Source organism: Populus alba, chromosome 11 (genome assembly GCF_005239225.2).
Source record: "Populus alba chromosome 11, ASM523922v2, whole genome shotgun sequence".
NCBI classification, from domain to species: domain Eukaryota; kingdom Viridiplantae; phylum Streptophyta; class Magnoliopsida; order Malpighiales; family Salicaceae; genus Populus; species Populus alba.
The window spans coordinates 4,295,558-4,315,585 of NC_133294.1; the positions used below are offsets into that span (position 1 = coordinate 4,295,558).

A 20,028-nucleotide genomic window follows, 5' to 3' on the forward strand; every position below is an offset into this window, starting at 1 on the left:
AAAATATTCATTATTACTAGAAAATTAATAAACGATGATTGTCAATGTTTAAGCTAAATTACTTGCGGATTTGCGGATGAAGAGGGGGCATTATAGTTTTTTTTAATAGCAGTGGTCTTAATGGATATAAAATGTGCAGTACTTTCATGTCATGTCGACGTCTGCTACAATTCATCTCCTAAATAAATGTTGCAATTTAATTAATTTTAAAAAGTGTAGTTTAATTAATTAAATTTTGAGTTTATTTTTTTAAAAAAAATATTAATTTAAGTGTTTAAATCTTAAAATCACTAAAAATTTATTTAATTATTAATTTTAAAATTTTTAAAAATTAATCAAGATATGTATAAGTTAGTCCGAACATTCGCTATTAACAAAAATAAATGAATGTTGCACTTTTCACTAAACTTGTAAATTTCATATAAATTCACGTAGGGGATTACAAAGTTCAAGAATTCGATGGCGGCAGTATCCATCCAGGATGAAAGATCCTAAGGAATTAAACATGTAAATTTAGAAAAATGAAAGTTTAATGTATGCATTGCTTTGATCATGATAGTGCAAAGCCAAATGTAAGAACAAGGTTCCATAAGTTAATTAATGGCAAATCTAGAAGTTGGGTTTCGGTCTGTTTACCACCATGTCACGATCGTACAAATTCTTCGGACTTATTTTGATTAAGACTTGCACAAACATTTAACTGTATCATGGATATATAGTACATGATTGATGATTAATTAAATTAATTTTCATGTGGGTTTTTTTAATTATAATAATAATAATGAAGTCAAAACTTAATAATTAGATCTAAAATTTTTAAAATTTAGTCAAAATTTTAAAATGGATGGATAAAGAATGTAAAATATAATAAAGAGTAATCTAAGATGTGATCAACACATTTATGAATGATGGAAATAAGAAAATACAATCACAAATATAACATAAATTAATTAAAATACAAATGATTCCCACAACATTTGAAGTGATTTCATTGGAAAGCAACATAGTCTCAAGGATCAATCATGTAGGATAAAGAAATCCCAATAAAAATCACCTTATTTAAGTTGGAGAGATTTTGCTCATTCCCTAGCATATTATTATTAAAACCATAACCTACGTACAAGACCCCGTCAATAAGTAGCACGCACACAAGATCATAATATTCGAGTTCTTGTCAAGGCCGTGCACCTCCAAACCCACCACCGTATCCGCCACCGTAACCACCACCTTTCCCACCACCTTGAGAATCACTGCCCCCACCACCACCTCCGCCCCCACCACCACCTCCACCTCCACTTCCAGACCCAAATCCACTTCCAAAGCCAAAGCCAAACCCTCCACCTTTTTTACCACCTCCACCACCTCCCCCTCCCCCTCCTCCACCACCAAGACTTCCCTTTCCAGCTCCACCGCCAAAGCCAGCACCAAAACCAGATCCAGATCCAAAGTCATAACCAGGGACATAATTAGAGTTGGATGTCTCTTCCCCATGAAGTGCACCCTCCTTGCTCATTGCTAACTTCCTAGCATCTGTGATAAGAACAAGTGCAAAAAGCAAAGACAAAATAAGCCTTGCAGCCATCATTAGGAGAAAGAAACACCTTAACTAGCTTGAGATGATGTTTTCTTATGCAATGACCAAACCAGTAGAGAATTTATATATATAGCCGTAGAACTTCGAGATGACTAGTTGATGAAATTAAGGGTGTAGTTGAGAATTAATGTTGCAAATTCTACACATCCAATCATTTATACGCCGTGTTTATATAGTTAATAGAGCCATCTGCCTTCAGTGAGAAACTGCCCCCACACAATGTCGCCTCTCCCTATATCAATCAATCCTCCATTGATGAACCTAGCTAGCTTTCAATAGAATTCACCACTAACATTCATTCATTCATTTCTTTCTAGTAATTTAGGAACACACCAAGAGGCAAAAGATAGTAGTTGCCATGCATTTTTATGAAATTCCCCAAAATCCATGTGAGGCCATTCAAATGGTGAGTTATCTAGTAACTTAGGACCACACCAAGAGACACCCCACATTTATTTATTTCCATTGGCAAGATATTTTCGAGTCGTTTTCTTTTGTCCATCAAGATTATTTTTCTAATCTTAAGTTTTGATGATCACATCATGTTCGTTCATATATATTGATGCATTCTCCAGAAATTTGTTTAATAAAAACATTCCATTAAGTATCATGCAACTCAAGGGGGGAGAATGCATTCAATTTAACGAATTAGTTTAATTTTAAATTTTAAATTGTTAAATAAAATTTTAAGAATAATTTCATAATACTTCATGATACACTGTTTAATTTCAAATAAAAGCTTTTACGTGAAACTTGCATAAACATAATACAATCTTATACTGATTTTTTTTTCTTTGTTCTTTTTTTATAATAATCGAGGGTGTTATTAACAGATACTAGTGCCAAATAGCCAACGAGAAACTAGCATGGAAAAAAAAATTCTCTATTTACAAAAAAAGAAAAAAAAAAAAAGAAAAGATTTATATTATCCATATAACATGAAATACGAGCAATATTAATTAAAGCACATGAGTAGCTAGTAGGCATAACTGTTAATGAAAAGAAACAGGAAATGAGGTGGTTATATATATATGAAAAAAAAATGACCCTATTGCAATAAATCGCCGATAAATAGGTTGCTTTTACTGCCGACAATTTTGGGTGTGGCATAGGAAAATTTATAATCCCTAATTTCCAGGTTTCTATACCATGACAAAATATTTAAGACCTCTTGACCTTTTCCATTAATTGTCTGCTAAATTTGTTGCTACATCAGGAAATTTAAGTATGTATTTAATAATATGATTGAAAGTATTTTTTAAAATGTTTTTTATTTGAAAAGATAATAAATTAATTTTAATATTTTCTTAATTATTTTAGAGCTATATATATATAACCATATCTTATTAGTTAATATGTAAGATTCAATCTAAAGAGGGATGGCCGTCGACATACTTGCAATTAATATTTTTTTTATAAAAAAAACCTAATCATCCAGGCTATTTGCTCGTCAGCACTTGGCATTGAAGAACATTCAAATGCAGAGACTTAAAATTTTAGGTCCCCAGCCTTCTTTTTGTTCACAAATTAGCAAATATACTAACTTCTGAGGAGTCTATTTGAATTACAAAGTTTGGGTGATTAATTTCCTCAAGTTCCTGCTGGGACTTACAAAAATGATCAGGTCGAGAGACTTCTCAAAAGGCTCCAAAATGTTGATTAGCGCTTCATAATTTGCTTACTTTAAGCAAGAGTGAGCTCAAGAGAAACACCTGAGCTACTCTTTGCTTTGCTAAGCTTCAAAAGGGGCTTGGAAACATTTGAGTTTAGGGATGAAGACTGACGCGGAATAATAAGTAAAAGAATTAAAGCAAGAAAAAGAAAGAAGCTTTAAAGAAGAAAGAAGCTAAAGAAGAGGAGGAGAGGGGTTGGAGATGTGCAAATCTGCATTTTTTCATTCATTCAAAAGTGTCTTCCCAAATAACAAAAGAGCATATAAATAGTCTCAACCTAGAACATCCTGCTATTGGGCTCGGCCCATCAAACCAAACTGTTTAACATAAATAATAAAAATAACAATGAGCAAGCCCAAAGGGGCTAAATAAATAAAATTACAATGAGCCGGCCCAAATGGGCTAAATAAATAAAAACAACAATGAGATAGGCCCAATGGGCTTAGTCTCCCAACCAAAGCGTGACAGGCTGGGCCATCCTACGTCGTCTCCGTCCATATACTCGTGTAATCTGTGGCGTGGGCCTGGTGTCCCCATCAACTCTCCCGGGGTTAGAGAAACTCGACCCTGTCGAGTGTAGCAGTGGCCGACTCTGATAGTACTCCCAAAGATCTGGGTCAAGCTGTTGCAAAGTATCTCTAGTAATCCAAGTGCAGTCTGAGTCGGGTCGACCCACCCAGCGAACTAGAAACCGCTGAATCTCACCATTCCTGTTAAAAACAACTTGTTCATCCAGAATAGCATCAATATTATCCTTTTGTGCTGATGTCAAGGTAAAAGGGATAGAGGTTTCATTAGGATCATCAGGAGGGGGGTTAAGTGGTGTTTCGAATGGGTCATTTGGAATAGGAAGTGGTTTGTGGTATGCAACTAGATCCTCAATGTTAAATGTAGAGCTAATGCCAAAATCATGTGGTAAATCAAGAACATAAGCATTTGGACCAACCCGTTGTAGCACTTTGAAAGGCCCGGCACTACGTGCATGCAATTTTCGATTAGCTCCCGAAGGAAACCGTTCGGGTCTAATCCGTATCATAACATAGTCTCCAACATTAAACTCATTATGTCGTCTATGTGCATCAGCTTGAAGTTTATATTACGCATTACTTGCTTGAATTTGTTTAGTGATCTCAATATGCAAATCCTGAATTCTATGTGCAAAAGACTCGGCTGACTCAGACACTCTAGCATGAAGGGACATAGGAAGAAGATCTAAAGGTCTCCTAGGCTTGTAACCATGTACAACTTCAAAGGGACTCATGCCTATTGACCTATTGATGGAGCTATTATAGGCAAACTGGGCCGTAGGAAGAATCAGATCCCAATTCCGATTATGATCACTCACTAGACACCTTAAAAGGTTACCCAAACTCCTGTTAACCACCTCAGTTTGACCATCAGTTTGGGGGTGGTAAGCAGTAGAAAACTTCAATTTGGTTCCCACCATATGCCAAAGGGTTTTCCAGAAATAACTTGTAAATCTAACATCCCTATCTGAAACTATGGTTTGGGGAAGGCCGTACAACTTGACAATCTCGTCAAAATAGAGTTTTGCGACTCTGGAAGCATCTGTGGTCTTAGTACAAGGAATAAAATGGGCCATCTTAGAGAAGCGATCGACAACCACAAAAATAGAATCATGTTTCTTTGCAGTACGTGGAAGCCCAAGCACAAAATCCATGCTTACATCTTGCCAAGGGCAAGTAGGCACGGGTAATGGAGTGTAAAGACCAGTATTTTGTTTTCTATGCTTAGCGAGTTGGCAAGTTCGACACTGACCTACTAATTTGGCGACATCTCTTTTCAAACTAGACCAAAAAAACTGACGTTCCACTTCTTCGATGGTTTTATTCCTTCCAAAATGTCCTGAGAGACCTCCAGCATGAATCTCCCATATCAAAAAATCACGCACAGATGTTTTCGGGATACAAAGCTTATTATCTCGAAATAGGTACCCATCTTGGAGGTGATAACCATTTATAACACGGTGATGCTCATCCTTCAATGTCAAGTATATTTCTCCAAATTCTGGGCAAGATTCATACTCCTCCTTAAGTCTCTCAAATCCTGTGACTCCAACACTCATTACAGATAACAGCGTCACCCGACGACTCAAAGCATCTGCAGCCTTATTCTCTATTCCAGATTTATGTTTCAAAACAAATGAGTATGCTTGCAAATATTCAACCCAATGACCATGCCTATGATTAAGCTTCTTTTGGGAGTTAAGATAGCGAAGGGCCTCATGATCGGAGTAAAGAACAAACTCTTGTGGTAACAAGTAATGACGCCAATAGCGCAAGGCCTGAACCACCGCATAAAACTCCTTATCATAAGTTGAGTACTTTTGTTTTGCCTCATTAAGTTTCTCACTAAAGTAAGCTACAGGGTGACGTTCTTGACTAAGTACTCCACCTATGCCAACTCCCGAAGCATCACATTCTACTTCAAACACTTTAGTAAAATCAGGTAGCCGCATTACTGGGGCCTCCGTCATTTTCTTCTTAACCTCTTCAAATGCCCTATTAGCTCCTTTACTCCACTTAAACTCACCTTGTTTCAAACAATCTGTAATAGGTGACATGATGGTGCTAAATCCCTTAATAAAACGACGATAGAAAGTGGCAAGCCCATGAAAACTACGAACCTCATGAATAGTCTTAGGTTCCGGCCAATCTACTATCGCTTGAACTTTTTGGGGATCAGCAGAAACTCCTTTCCATGATACTATAAACCCTAAAAAGACCACTTGATCAGTAAAGAATGAACACTTTTTGACATTTGCAAACAAACTTGTCTTTCTTAGGGTGGTACAAACCTGAATAAGATGATCGAAATGTTCTTCCTTGGTTTTGCTGTAAATAAGAATATCATCAAAGTATACCACCAAGAACTTTCCCATAAATGGCCGAAGCACTTGTGTCATTACTCTCATAAAAGTGCTTGGTGCATTAGACAGGCCAAAAGGCATGACTAGCCATTCATATAAACCATCCTTAGTCTTAAAAGCTGTTTTCCACTCATCTCCAGGACGGATCCTAATCTGATGATACCCACTTTTTAAGTCAATCTTAGAAAAGATTTGGGCTCCTGCCATCATATCTAGCATGTCATCCAATCGAGGAATTGGAAAACGATACTTGATTGTAATTCTATTTATGGCTCGACTGTCAATACACATTCTCCATGATCCATCTTTCTTGGGTGTTAACAGTGCAGGTATACCGATGGTTGCGACTGATGGTTTGGAACCGAAGACAAGGGCGGCGCTGTGGGTTGTTGTGGGTGGTTTTGTGTTGCCGAGGCCGGAGATCCACTGATGTCTCCTGCGGTGTCAGTCTGGTGGTTGCCGCTGGTCTGTGTCGGAGGTAGCAACTCGGCGTGGATCGGTGGATTTGCAGGTCTTCTCGGTGGTGGGTTTGTCGCTGTGACGGGTGGAGGCGCCGCTGATGGTAGAAGCGCCGTTGATGGCAGGGGTGCCTCTGTGACTGGCTGAGACGTCGCAGATGGCAGGGGCACCGCTGCTGGAAACCCAGTTAGTCGCGGATGAACAGTAAATTTTTTTTTTTTCGATGAACAGTAACTTTTTTTTTTTTTCAGATTAGTTGTAACACATAGATCGATTAATTGTAAGAACAATTAAAAGCCGTGCTCTGATACCAAATTTGACGCGGAACAATAAGTAAAAGAATTAAAGCAAGAAAAAGAAAGAAGCTTTAAAGAAGAAAGAAGCTAAAGAAGAGGAGGAGAGGGGTTGGAGATGTGCAAATCTGCATTTTTTCATTCATTCAAAAGTGTCTTCCCAAATAACAAAAGAGCATATAAATAGTCTCAACCTAGAACATCCTGCTATTGGGCTCGGCCCATCAAACCAAACTGTTTAACATAAATAATAAAAATAACAATGAGCAAGCCCAAAGGGGCTAAATAAATAAAATTACAATGAGCCGGCCCAAATGGGCTAAATAAATAAAAACAACAATGAGATAGGCCCAATGGGCTTAGTCTCCCAACCAAAGCGTGACAGGCTGGGCCATCCTACGTCGTCTCCGTCCATATACTCGTGTAATCTGTGGCGTGGGCCTGGTGTCCCCATCAAAGACGTTCTGTCACCATCTGTTCTCCGTGCAATCTCAGTCGATTCTTCTAAACTCTGATGGCTTTTCTTGCAACCTGAGGCTGCTGCTGGCATCTTCTTATCTTGGTCATTCGTCTCCTGAAATATCAAATACCATAAACTGCACGTATTCAGTTCTACGAAATTAATTTCAATATATATATATTGAGTTTCTTAGGAGATCGCTTGGAACATATCACAAAATATTAATAAATACTTGATAAGGAGTTGGGAGATTACTTTGCTAACGCAGCTCTTGAGTAGATCAGTGAAGATAATGTAAGTATCAGGTTTCTGCTCGCACTCCTCGCTTGCTATTTCTTCATGTAAGAATGGTTCTTTCACTCTCTTTCCAATCCACTGGCGCCCTTTCTTCTGTCTCCTGCAAATATACCCCAAACTGTACTCATATATATATGGGTATTTGATTCTCAATAAGTCTGACCAAAAGGAAAAAATCATTACAAAAGAACATGATAGCAGAGAAAAAGATGTAATGAGTAGAAAAGCAAGAGAATAACGCATCTCATGAGTGAGGATTTTGACTACTACTAATAATGAAATTCTTTTTTCTTAATTAGCTGTGATGGTCAATATTTTGCACTTTAATTGCTCAACAGAATTAGCTTTTTGTTTCCTATTTCGTCCCGTTTTAGATTTTGTGAATTTAATCCTTAATTGTTTAAAATCAGAGTTATAATATTTAACTTGTAGGTCCATCCAACCAAAGACATGAGTTATGAATCCCTGACTGTAAATAAATGTAATCCCATTATTAATTGATATAATTATTAGAAATACGTTGTGGAGAAAAAAGATTGAAATTGACGAACCTTTGAGATGTCAAGCTAGCATTTTTTAGGGCAAGCCCGTTAGCAGGATTATGAACACCTCCACAACCTTGATAGAGAAGTGCCTTGTTATTGACGAGTCCCTTGCCATTTAAACGATTCTGCTGGCAGCACATTGTATGTGAGAAATAATTTGAATGATGCATCCTAGGCTCCTTACCGTTCTTCTTTGCTTTCATGTCAGCTTCTGCGCCAAGGAAATCATGTTGGGAAATTTTGATATTTTAATGTATGTATTTGAAATTAAATTAAAAGTAAAATGCACTCAATCCTAAAATTAAAACTTTGTTAAAATTTATTTTTTAAAATACACTCTTTAACATGGAATATTAGTATAATTTAAATAAATTATGGGTAAATATATATTTGATCTAAAAAAATTTTAAATTGATATATTTTGAGAAACTCAAAAGCTTTTTAAAGCTTAGACAATTTTTTCAGCAAAAAAACGTTAGAGTTAAACCTAAAATTGTTAGGTTTAATTATGATTTTACAGCGGGTAATATAAGTTGGTAATGAAGAGAATTTATTCTGATAATAATCAGTTTTAGTTTTAAAATTATTAATAAAAAGAGGATGATGAATAGTGTTTTTGGTTGATTTTTATGCACAATTTCTTCACAAATTCAGCTTAATTTTTTACACTCTTCTTACCTGATGCTTAGCTTAGCTCCTCTGTTTTTAATATCTTTTTTCTCTTTATTTTCCCTCCTAGTTTATTGCTTAGGATATGTCCTTACACATAGATATTTGAGTACATTTGAGTTTGTTGAATCTTATTTAAGAATGCACATTAATATTGTTAAAATTCCAAGAAACTTATTAAAATGAATTTTTTTCCATTAAGTGAATAACAATAAAAATCTAAGAATAAATAATCGATCATAAACTATTCATATTCAACTCAATAAAGATTCTAATTTCTCCAATAAATAAATACTTTATTTTTAGTGGGTGTGTGTGTGTTTGGGCATGGAGCTGAATAACGTCTATCACGTACTGTTGCAGCTTTAATGTAATTCTTCTTTTAGATGATAACATTCTCACATATATAAAGTACATATAATTATTCTCAGAACTAAGGAAAAATAATTAAGATTATTCATTAGCTTAATTACATGGCAATCATTGCTTGGTTACCTTCACATAAACTCATAATTAATGCCATTGATAAACACTGCCATTTCCTTTGACTATTTCTCCTCTACAAAGAATAAATATTAAGCATAAATATGATCCATTAATTAATACTTAATACATTTATTATGTACCTTGGATCATCCGCTCATGCTTCGTGCTCCTGTACATCTGGCCACAAACATGCCGAAGCTTTTACTAAAAGCTCTTAATTCAGAGTTATAACAAAGTTTTTTTTTTTTTTAAAAAATCAGCAAATTTGATCATAACCAACCTGAAGGTGGCTCTTTACGTGAGATATGGTAAGGTCCTCCACATCCATGATCTGCAGAACCATCTTTGGAGTTGCCCCTATGATGATTAATATTATACAAAACCCCCATAATAATAAAAAACATGTAAAAACTAGAAATCATATTTATAAATTATAAAAAAAACAAAGTGAAGGGGTTGTGTATATAAAATCTAAGAGATAACTTACGATCCTCTCCACCAAGCCTTTCAACTGCATGCACAAAGCAGTGATGAAGATCTGGTGTCCAACGAAGCCTGGGCATTTTTGATCGTCTCTCAGTACTGTTCCTCACGAGCACCCGCGTCAAGAGAAGACGATGGAGACCCTTTATTTGGAGAGCTCTCAGCTTCAATTCTCTCCATTGTCGTCTATGGGATTCATCAAAAAGAAAGATGGAGAAAAGTACTGGCTTCGTCTATGCAATACAAAAGAGAATAAATAGCAGGGAGACTTGGGTTCATAATTTTGTCACTTTGCTCAGCTTTTTTCTTATACGGCGGCCATTTTAGTCATCCTAGGGTTTCGATTACAGAAAGGAAAAACTGGGCAAGGAATTTCAGAGACTTGGGTTAATAATTTTGTTCAAGGAATGCCTCCATGATCATTGGGTGAAAAGAAAAGTTGAGAAAACTACACTTGTATCCAAAAGGTAATTAATTGAAAATCTTGACTTTTTTACTGCCTTGCCTTTCATCTCTATTCTCAGCCACTCTTATTGCTGCAGGTTGTACAGCTGCAAATCATAATATTCTTGATGAGATCATTTCTTAATATTCGTTCAAATAAAACAAAAGGTAACCTCTCAAAATAGCAAACTAAACATGCAAGCAACCATTCCCAGAGCAAATTCCCACGCCCAATAACCTAAACCAAACGTTACAGCAAGAAATTTCACAACAAAACAAAGCTAGAAAACCCAGGCGTTTGAAAGTGAAAGAACATGGGCACATGACCTAAGCCTTGCATGAACTCAAGGAAACATACCAAGAATTAATTTATAGAATAGGAGCTTGATAGGGTTTTAAACTGCACCATTGATGGTGGGATAGTTTTTTTTTCTCTCTCGAGGTTGAGAGAGGGCATGATGGGAAGCATAAATTAATGGTTTTTGTTCTTTTTCTTCTTCTATTTCATTGTTACACAAATGGTAAAACAAATTATGAATGTTGGGATGTGATGAATTTTTTAAAAATTTTCAAGATCAATTATTAACTCATGTACATAAATTTTTAAAGTTAATAGTAAAATTTTAATTCAAATACATTACTAAAATATTTAAAAATACATAAAATTGAAGTGAAAGGAAAAAATAAATTCATTATTGAAGTTACTTTTTTTTTTTTTCTTGGATTTTTTTTATGTTTTTCCCTTACTTTTCTCTCTTTCTCTCTCGCCTTTTCTTTTCTTTCCTTTTCTATTCCGCTTTTGCCCAGTCGGCAACATATAAAAGGAAGTAATAGCTGATTTTTTATTTTATTTTTTTAATGGCAAATAATCATGAGTTGTTTTGCTTTTATTTGACGATCTTTTTTTTTTAATACTTTCAAACTCCGTTCATTCTAAAATTTTAACCAGATTTTATTAAATATATATTTTAAGATCCCTTATAAAATTTTAGCTCAATTTGATGGTCAGATTAAAAATTACGCCAAATAATATAAAACTGGTTAAATTATGATTTTTTCCTTAAATTTCTGAATTTTTTCAAAAATTTTGAAATTTTAACCAAAGTTAAAGTATGGTATTAGAAGTCTCCATCTAAAGTTTTAAAACTTTTTAATAACTCAATTGAGAATTATAATTTTTTTTAACCTTTAAAATGTTTAACCTAGAAAACGGTTTAAAATGGGGAAATATTCTTAATTTGGATGGATTTGCCACAAGCATGGACAAGTGTTTTATGATATCGGAAGCATAATTAATGCTAAAATGGAAAAAAGATATTGGAGAATTCTTGTCTAGGTTTTGTGCCAAACCTTTCTTTAAGTTTCGTCTTTTCAAAGGAACGTTTGCCATAGATATTCCCATCCCTTGATAGTGATGATACATGGAGAAAACAATGCTACTAAATTCTAAGTCCATGTTTTATTGAATGTTAATGATTGTGACAATTATTATAAATAAGCTGACTCACTATGACAAATAGTTAAGCTTCTTTTCAAAAAGCCCTTTATCAACACCATCATTATCAAAGCTGATGAACAAAAATGATGGTGTTTCTAGGAGCGGTAGCCATCAAAAGAAAGACAAGACAGTGTTAGAATAAAAGCGGGTTTGAAAGGATTATTTAGTTATTTTTAAAAATATTTTTTATTAGAAAATATATTAAAATAATATATATTTTTTTATTTTTTAAAATTTATTTTTAACATCAGCGTATCAAAATGATCTAAAAACAAAAAAAAATATATTAATTTAAAATAAAGAAAAAAATATAATTTTTTTTTTTAAAAACGCTTTTGAAACATAAAAAAAAAATTAGGACCTAAGGTTTTGTATTTAACTTTTCGTAATAACCATATTTTTTATTATTTTTTTTAATTTTAAATTAATTTTTTTATATGGTGATATTAATAATAAATTAAATAAATTATTATTTTTAAATCTATAAATAAAAATCATTTTAAAAAAATAACCTTTATTACTTTTCTAATTAAAATATAAAATAAATATACATTTGGTAACACGCAATGGTTTCTAGATTTTTCGAATAAAAACACACAAAAATATATAATGTTTTTAAAAATCCTACCATAAGATAAAATATCAAACAGCAATTACTTGCCTTATGCTCCAGGATGGGCTATATCTGTTGCCCGGGTTGGGTTCCATGATGGGCTTGTGACTTGCACCTGTGGTCAAGATGGGCTCTACGATGGGCTATAAGGCTTCACATCCTGTGGAATGAGGAAAGAAAGAGATAAACATTGCTGGCTAAGTAAATTGACCAAGAAATGAGGAATGGATCTTTCAATGAGGTTATCACAGTCTTTAAAATCCTGACTTCCCATTTTCTGTACTGCATCGTTCAAAAATTTACCACAGTCTGGTTTCCCGGAGAACTCCCTCCCTTTTGATCTGAAGACTTTCTTGCTTGCCGCCGGCTCAAGCTACGTGAACACGCTATTTGTCAACAGCCCTGAAAAGTAAGCAGTTCGTTTATCTCAATCTGATGATCCAAATCTCTGACAAAGCCCTAGTTCATAACATACATTGAAAATGGTCTTGCGTTTTGGAATTGTGCTGACCTTATCTTTTTCAAGATCCTTTCTCCTATAAATCAGGTTCAGGCAATATGGATTGTGGGACAGATACACAGATGTGCATCCTGAATCTGATCAGACTTTCACAATAGGCATCAGTGATCCAAAAAAGATTGGTTCTTTGCTCATGTAGACAGGTTTTTTTCCTTCTCTTATTAAACCTCTCATCGGAGTCATGTTATGGTAGTTCTTGAAGAATGAGTCTTCTTTTCGACATTGTACCTCAAATCATGATTCCTGACAGCAGCATGATTCAGTGTAGATTTTACAAATGGACACAAGGCTTGACTCTTTTGATCTCTATAAACCATAAAAGAAAATGGTTTTTCATGGTGGTCTGGTGCCATTGTTCAACTCACAATTGCACCTCTAAAACTGATGACATCCACTCTTCAAACTCTGCAGCTTATAGTAAATAGCATTTTCTGATGTTTCTTCATTGACAGAAGGGTAGCAGATAAGTACATTCCATCAACATGGACATTTAAATTTCTTCTCAACTCAATAAAAAATGGGATTTACAAGCTGAGATTGGCCATCGCCTCAGCAACCCGTTCTGACCTCCAGGTGAAGATTGCGAAGTTAACTGGAAAAAAAAAAACACAAAACTCTTAAATATTTTCGAAAATGTTAACTCCAGCATTCTTGCAGGTGTATCTCAATGATATGGATCAAGAACACATGGTCTTCCAAGTGATGAATTTGGGAGAAGAGAATGCAGTTTGTCGGCATGGAATTCATGGATTATAACGGCTATTTAGCATTGTTATTCTCAAAAAACCATCTCAACCCAATAATTTAAGTTGTTAGATGAGCTCCTAGAATGTGATTTATATTATTTTATAATACACCCCCTCAAATAAAAACCCTTTGGACTTAAAACTTGCACATGCCAACATTACCTTGTGTTTAATTTTTATCAAATAAATAAAGACGGTGATATTCGAACTCGTGACCGCTTAATCATCAAGGTTCTGATACCATGTTAAAAAATCATCTTAATTCAATAGCTTATACTAATAAGCGAGATTTCAGGATATAATTTATATTATTTTTTAACAAATATTTTTTTTTATTATTATTAAATAGAGATAATTCCATGTTTTTTAGTACAGGTAAGAGGTGCTTCGTGGAATTTAATATGATTATTTAAGGCTAGAAGCTCCTGCATCTCCAGCAAATTCAAAGCAGCGGGAAGAACTAGAATCATTTCAGTTTGACTATCATGTTTAACTTATTTCAGTTTGACGATCATGCTTTCTAATGGTGATGATCATTTGCTTCATTTCATACACAATTGCACCACAAAACTAAAAATTACTGCAGCCATTTTCAAGCACAAGCAGCTTAGATATTCTTCACAACTTGAATAACTCAGCCACCTATCGGAGCTCACTAAATCAGTAGATTCTGGACAATCCATAAATTGATATTGGGGATGACATGGATAGTTAATTTAATTAACAAAAAAAAATTCATTTTAATATGAAAAGTTACATACAAAATCTTTAAAGTGTTTGTTGGGTTAATCGAGAACTAATTATTTTTGCATAATTATTAAACTTGATCAAGCTTAATTTAGATTGAAGTTCCAATTAAATCAAATATATGATAACCCAGTTTATCTAACATATTAATTTATCGTTCCATCAAAATCTTTTTTTTATATTTTTAAAACAATCTTGGTTTTTTAAAAGAAAAAATTGAAACAGATTAATGAAAGCTCATTTAATCTGCATGACTTCTAACCCGGATCGTATAACAAACAGGTTTAATAAATTTGATTTTGTGCAACAAAGATTGCATTTTTACAAGTTTTTGAAAGTTCATGCTGGTTACCACTTTTGAGTGTGGAACAAAGTCCAACTCTGTGGACAAAACATTGAAGGAGGAACCGCTAAAAAATCACACGTTGGGACACAAGTGGGACCTATGGGACAAAGGAGCGTAGGTGGGACCCGCAAGGCATTCATGAGCTGATGATGTGCTTTCGGTTCTTGCTCGTGTCATTTGAGCATCTTGGATTCACATTATGGGGCCAGCAATCTGGCTGGTGTGTTGAGGTAAATTTTCAAGAGTCCTCTACGTAGCACCCTTCGCTGCTGTTTATGACAAGAATGGCTTAAATTTTCAAAACAAGGAATATCTCTTGAAGATCCTCTTATTCTCTTGCTCATAATCATGGCCCCAAACAATCCCTCTCTTTAGGCCTCCATGTTTGCTGTTGTATTCTCTTGCTTAAAGAAAGTATACCGTACTAATCAACTTTTTAGGTCCCTTTATTGATTACATAGAAGAGCCCACAAAAAAATTGTCATTACTTAACTCCTCTCAAGATGAGGATCCTACCTGATCCATCACTCAAGTGAGTCTTTGCTTCGAACGATTCTTGGACTAAACACAGCCTAGCACAGCAAGAGTTAATCAGCATCAACGAATCAAACACTATTTGGTTACAAAAAATTGTTTTATTTTACACCTCAAGACGCCACAAAAGGAATGTGTAACAAAATAGAGAAAATTATAGTCAAGAAAGCTTGCAATGCCTTGTCCATTGCACTGATTCTACTGCTTCTGATACTGATTAATCTTGAACCACCTGCTGCATTGCTTGGTGTGGTTGTATTCACCACCGTCCTCGTCTTATTCGTTATTTTCTTGCTGCATCCAAAGTTAGATGATCGGTAAGGCATTGCTGCAAGGTGTTCTAATTAAGTAATGGTTTTGCTTTTTGCTTTTTGCATTTTCCATCTCTTGACAACCATAAAGGGAATGCAAAGATGCAGAAAAGGAACTAAAGTGTGATATACTGGTGAAACAATTAGGCCACCATGTTAAAGGGAAGAGTTTGTTACCTTCCAGGAAATATACAGCTTCCATGACCTGCCAACATTTACCAACAAGGAAGAAAATGGATCTTAGATTTGGAGAAAATAACCTGGCACTTGGTGTTTATGAAAGAAAGATGAATTATTTTCAAAAAAACCAACAGGTGAAAAACATAGCACAAACAGGACTCATTTCGCAAGAATTTATGAAAGAAAGATGAATTATTTTCAAAAGCAATCTTGTTATACATGGCCTTGAGATTTTGTTATTTTCCTGACTCCATGGGGCTCACTTGGTATAGTTTCCAAGTTGAAATCATAAATTGTTTTTGACTTGGCTGCTTCACAGCACAGAATGTTATTCCATGCCCTCTCCACACTCCAATCACTCAAGAACCCATGTGACCCTGTCAGGCTGGAATCACACAGCATCTATCCTTGGAGTCATATTTGTTCTCATTAGTTTCCATCAGTATTATCATTGGAGGGTGCGGGTGCGACTATTTACTTTCCTTCAGTGGTGTGGCATCAGGCAATTAGCACCTTTTGAACTTTTAATCCTAAATACTTGAGCTTAAGGTGACCTTTTTGACCACTCAATTACCCTAAGGCACTTAATAAATGACTGCAGATACACTATTTGAATTAACAGCATTCCCTTCTCCCTCGTGTAAATGCTCTGGATTTGAACTAGGCCACATTGTTTGTCTAAGCAGTACCCACACATTCTATTTTTAATATAGAACAGCAGTTCAATGACTCACTATTGACAAAACAAATTCAAGATCATACCCTGTATTCTGTTAAAATCAAACGAAACATAAAAGACCTGTGATTGTTTATGGCGGAGAAGAGCATAAAACACTTACTTGGATCGGTAGTGGTGATCATGGCTACACCCTTGAAATCACAGGACCCAGCAGCCCTTCCTTCCTTCTGGTAATAACTATCAAATGCATAAGAGGCATGGTTCTTCACATTATTAGGCTGGTAGCAATTCTCCCCTGGCTGAATCTCACTGCAATTAGCCTGTCCTGGTCCACATGCCCAATCCAATGCTGCTTGCAATGTCTTTGAATCAACACCATCCATAACAATACAATATGTTTGGTTGGTGGTATCATTAGCCAAAAAGGTCCCACTTCCAGATACATGAAGCAGATAAACTGGCGTCGCATTTGCATAAAACAACCCCCAATTTGCTTCTGATACCGGTGGTGACCTCAAGTCCTCATTGAACAACTCATATAAGTACACACTAGAAGTGATTTCAGGGTGCAAAGGAGTCCCGCTTTGATCAAGAACATGCTTAATCATATTAGAATTATAAGTATCTGCGTTGTCGATTGTGGCATAAGGCTCCTTCGAATCACCCTTTGAAGGCCAACCACTCTCAGTAACAAGAACCACGACATCAGTAAAATTAAAATTCTTCATCGAATAATAAGCAGCATCAACCATAGCATCAAGAACATTAGTGTAATGCAGCAAAGTATTAGGATCAACCATTTCTTTAGACGGCGTCAAGGGCTTAAACAAAGAGTTTTCAAGCGGCACCACTCCTTTATTTTGCATAAACACATAGTAAGGATAAAGATTCATCATCAAAGGAGAGCCAGTTTTTGATAAAAACTGAAGCAAAGGTTGCATAACCGAGCTCCAACTCTGATTAAAAAAAGCCTGAGAAGGTGGAAATGGATCAAGAATTATTGAGGCAGAATGTGGAGTTGAAATCTTGATCTGATTATGCAAGTTTGCAGCCACTAAAGCACTATAAAGAGACTCCATAGCTGGCACAAGCAAAGGAGCTGAAGACGGTACAGTAGTCAAAACCTCATCACCAACAGCAATTGCAGTAATTACAGTTTGTGGATAATAAGCAACAACATTTTTACCAATCCAAGAAGCTGCTGTTGCATTAGAGGAGCCAATAGCAAGAAGCTGATTATTCGGGACACTAATAATGACCCGGATCTTGGTCTTAGCCAAGGCCTTGAGCATGTCAGGGTCGGCATCATAAAGCCTGATATGTGTAACCTTTTGAAATTGTAGAAGCGAAACAAGCTCTGTTGCTGACATTAGATTGGACACATCTACTCCTATGTTGATTCCCACAAACGGCTCATTATCTTGTTGGTCCTTGATTTGCGCCACTGCTATTTTCGATGATAAAGCTGCAAATTTGACACAAAAACATCAGACCCACGAAAGCGTTGCTCTTAGTTTCTTGAAAAAGTGGATAAACAAGTGCGGTTTCTGTCAATTACCTTGTGATATTGTAAAAAGCGAAGTGTACAACAAGAAGAAGATAGTGGAGAGCGGAAGCTTAGAGAGTGCCATAACTGAGGAAGAACTTGAGTTTCACTACTTCATCTCCTGGTTCTGGTTCAGCTAAAGATTCTTGCATTATCTTGTAGGGTCTTGCGGTTCTCTTTTAAGTGAATTTTGTAGGTAGGTTCTGGTTTGTCTTTGGAGTTTGCTTGCTGTCTTCAAGAACGAAGAAAGAATTCCAAAGAAGTCTGCTTCTGACAAGAGCGAATGATATTGGCATATTGCGGGACAAATCTTAATCATAACCCCCAACTATGTAATTAGTAACAATTTAACCCTAAATAATCTTTTATATCAATTTCATCCTTCAAGATTTGTAAAAGAAACTTCGTTCAGAAATTATACAGCAAGGATAATAACTTTCTCCTACACATTAGAATCACTATTTACTATTTAGTGATAATATTGACATAAGAAATTGCCTGAGAGTGAGAACGATACTATTCTAATAGTTTGGGGGGCATATTTGAAGTTTACCCTAAAAGGTTGTTGATCTATATGAATTCCCTAAACTGGCCTTGGGACCGACAAGTTCTTTTTGTATCTTTTCCAAGCTCTCTTCGATACAAAAGGGGGAAGCACTGGAACAAGAGGAGGAGCCTTATGGTAACTTCAGCTAGGTTGACATGGCGAGTTCTTGAAGTGATGAAAGCCAATCACAGGCTGGCATTTTCAGTGAGAGAGACGTTAGAGAACTAGCCCACCAGGACAGCACCATCTACTTCCTGCCAAAGTGTCTTTCTGTAGAGTTAGCTCTTCTCACCAGGACAGTTTTTTATATTTGAATGAGGGCAGACGAATACCGAGTGAGTTTTTTTACATATTTATTGTATCACTTCTTTAATTATTTTTCTTTTTTATCCTATTTAGAGATACTAATGCTAATTAGATTATATACTAGCTATATAGATTTTCGATGAAGATTCTTTTCTGATTAGGATTTCGATGTAAAAATGGTATAAATAGGAATGTTTAACTTACGTTTTAGAATTATTAATGTTCAAAATTTATCAAATCAAAGTGTTGTCTGTTGGAGCTCACTAATTCGATCAAATAATTAACACTTGAACACACACAGGACATTTCTTTTGTTTGTTGTTTTTTCCTTATTTTGTATTTTACAAATACAAGTAAATCTTACACGGAAGCCAATAGTTGACAAGATAAAACTGGAAAGAAACTAGATTTAGCAGCAGCAAATCTTCTTCTTTTTTTACCCAAAAATATGCGAAATTGCCAGGGAACTAAAAAGCATGCAAACATTTAAGACCCTTTTCTTTTAATATATATATATAATAATTAGAAGTAAAGATACAATAATCATTCCCTGTTCGAGCTGTGTACAGAGGCAGTAGAACAAGCCTATCAAAAGATGTAGGAACTGGTAACAACCCCAACAGACACAAAGCACATAGCACCTATCTAAGCATAATACAATACAATAAAATAAAATACAAGAAGGACAGAACACAAGGCAGACCGCAGGCAACAAATTCATAGGGACAATAGTTCTTACGACTAGCTAGGACTTACCTTCTTCAAGACAGACACATATTCTATTTTGACCTAACTCATTACACAACCAGAGTGAACTTCAGACAGATCCAAAAGATAGTTTCTGCTTGCCTGCCACACTAAACATGAGCCCAGCCTCATGCTTCAATTTATGGAGAGTTATTACAGCTGATCATCAAATGAATACCAGAAACCGTAATGCTTTCTTTCAGCTCTGATACGATAAATTCTTTCGCCATTCTCTTCCTCGTCCATAGTCAAGGTAAGTTTATCTCCTTTCTTGAGCCCTTTCTGATGAACATAGTCATGCCATTCGCCATTTAGCCAAGGTTTCGGATACCTACCTTCATTGTGGATGGAGACCTCAAATCTCCATTGTTGTTCTTGCATGTCAAATGCAACAAATTGGACCGAGTTCTGACCA

General features: G+C 35.4%; 2 protein-coding genes across 3 annotated transcripts; both read right to left on the reverse strand.

Moving 5' to 3' along the window:
• Positions 1 to 3,033: 3,033 nt before the first annotated feature.
• Positions 3,034 to 10,052, reverse strand: LOC118061379 (uncharacterized). 2 transcript variants are annotated; one of them, XM_073412216.1, is made up of 7 exons: positions 9,854 to 10,052; positions 9,647 to 9,723; positions 9,507 to 9,543; positions 8,218 to 8,422; positions 7,625 to 7,766; positions 7,366 to 7,483; positions 3,034 to 3,369 (listed from the first exon to the last, which is right to left on the reverse strand). In XM_073412216.1, exons 1-7 carry the CDS (start codon positions 9,927 to 9,929, stop codon positions 3,278 to 3,280), a joined length of 747 nt encoding a protein of 248 aa, XP_073268317.1. In that variant the 5' UTR covers positions 9,930 to 10,052; the 3' UTR covers positions 3,034 to 3,277. The 2 variants fall into 2 exon arrangements, with proteins under 2 accessions (XP_073268317.1, XP_034930702.2); XM_035074811.2 differs by lacking the exon at positions 3,034 to 3,369 and having other exon boundaries at positions 7,115 to 7,483.
• A 5,132-nt stretch (positions 10,053 to 15,184) lies between these two features.
• LOC118061380 (glucan endo-1,3-beta-glucosidase 1) lies at positions 15,185 to 18,276 on the reverse strand. Its single transcript, XM_035074812.2, has 4 exons — positions 18,026 to 18,276; positions 16,628 to 17,932; positions 15,786 to 15,813; positions 15,185 to 15,591 (listed from the first exon to the last, which is right to left on the reverse strand). The coding sequence occupies exons 1-4, from the start codon at positions 18,096 to 18,098 to the stop codon at positions 15,411 to 15,413; spliced, it is 1,587 nt and encodes a 528-aa protein (XP_034930703.1). The 5' UTR covers positions 18,099 to 18,276; the 3' UTR covers positions 15,185 to 15,410.
• Between the last annotated feature and the right edge of the window lie 1,752 nt (positions 18,277 to 20,028).

What these genes read in the sequence shown, in the direction of transcription:
- LOC118061380 (XM_035074812.2), bottom strand. Translation starts at nt 18,098, where the DNA reads ATGGCACTCTCTAAGCTTCCGCTCTCCACTATCTTCTTCTTGTTGTAC. An exon ending in GATCACCACTACCGATCCAA is followed by an intron (nt 15,814 to 16,627) that starts GTAAGTGTTTTA and finishes AAATGTTGGCAG; the next exon opens with GTCATGGAAGCTGTATATTT. An exon ending in AGCTGTATATTTCCTGGAAG is followed by an intron (nt 15,592 to 15,785) that starts GTAACAAACTCT and finishes CTTTGGATGCAG; the next exon opens with CAAGAAAATAACGAATAAGA.
- LOC118061379 (XM_035074811.2), bottom strand. Translation starts at nt 9,929, where the DNA reads ATGCCCAGGCTTCGTTGGACACCAGATCTTCATCACTGCTTTGTGCAT. An exon ending in GCATGAGCGGATGATCCAAG is followed by an intron (nt 8,423 to 9,506) that starts GTACATAATAAA and finishes TCCTTGGCGCAG; the next exon opens with AAGCTGACATGAAAGCAAAG. An exon ending in GCTAGCTTGACATCTCAAAG is followed by an intron (nt 7,767 to 8,217) that starts GTTCGTCAATTT and finishes GTATATTTGCAG; the next exon opens with GAGACAGAAGAAAGGGCGCC.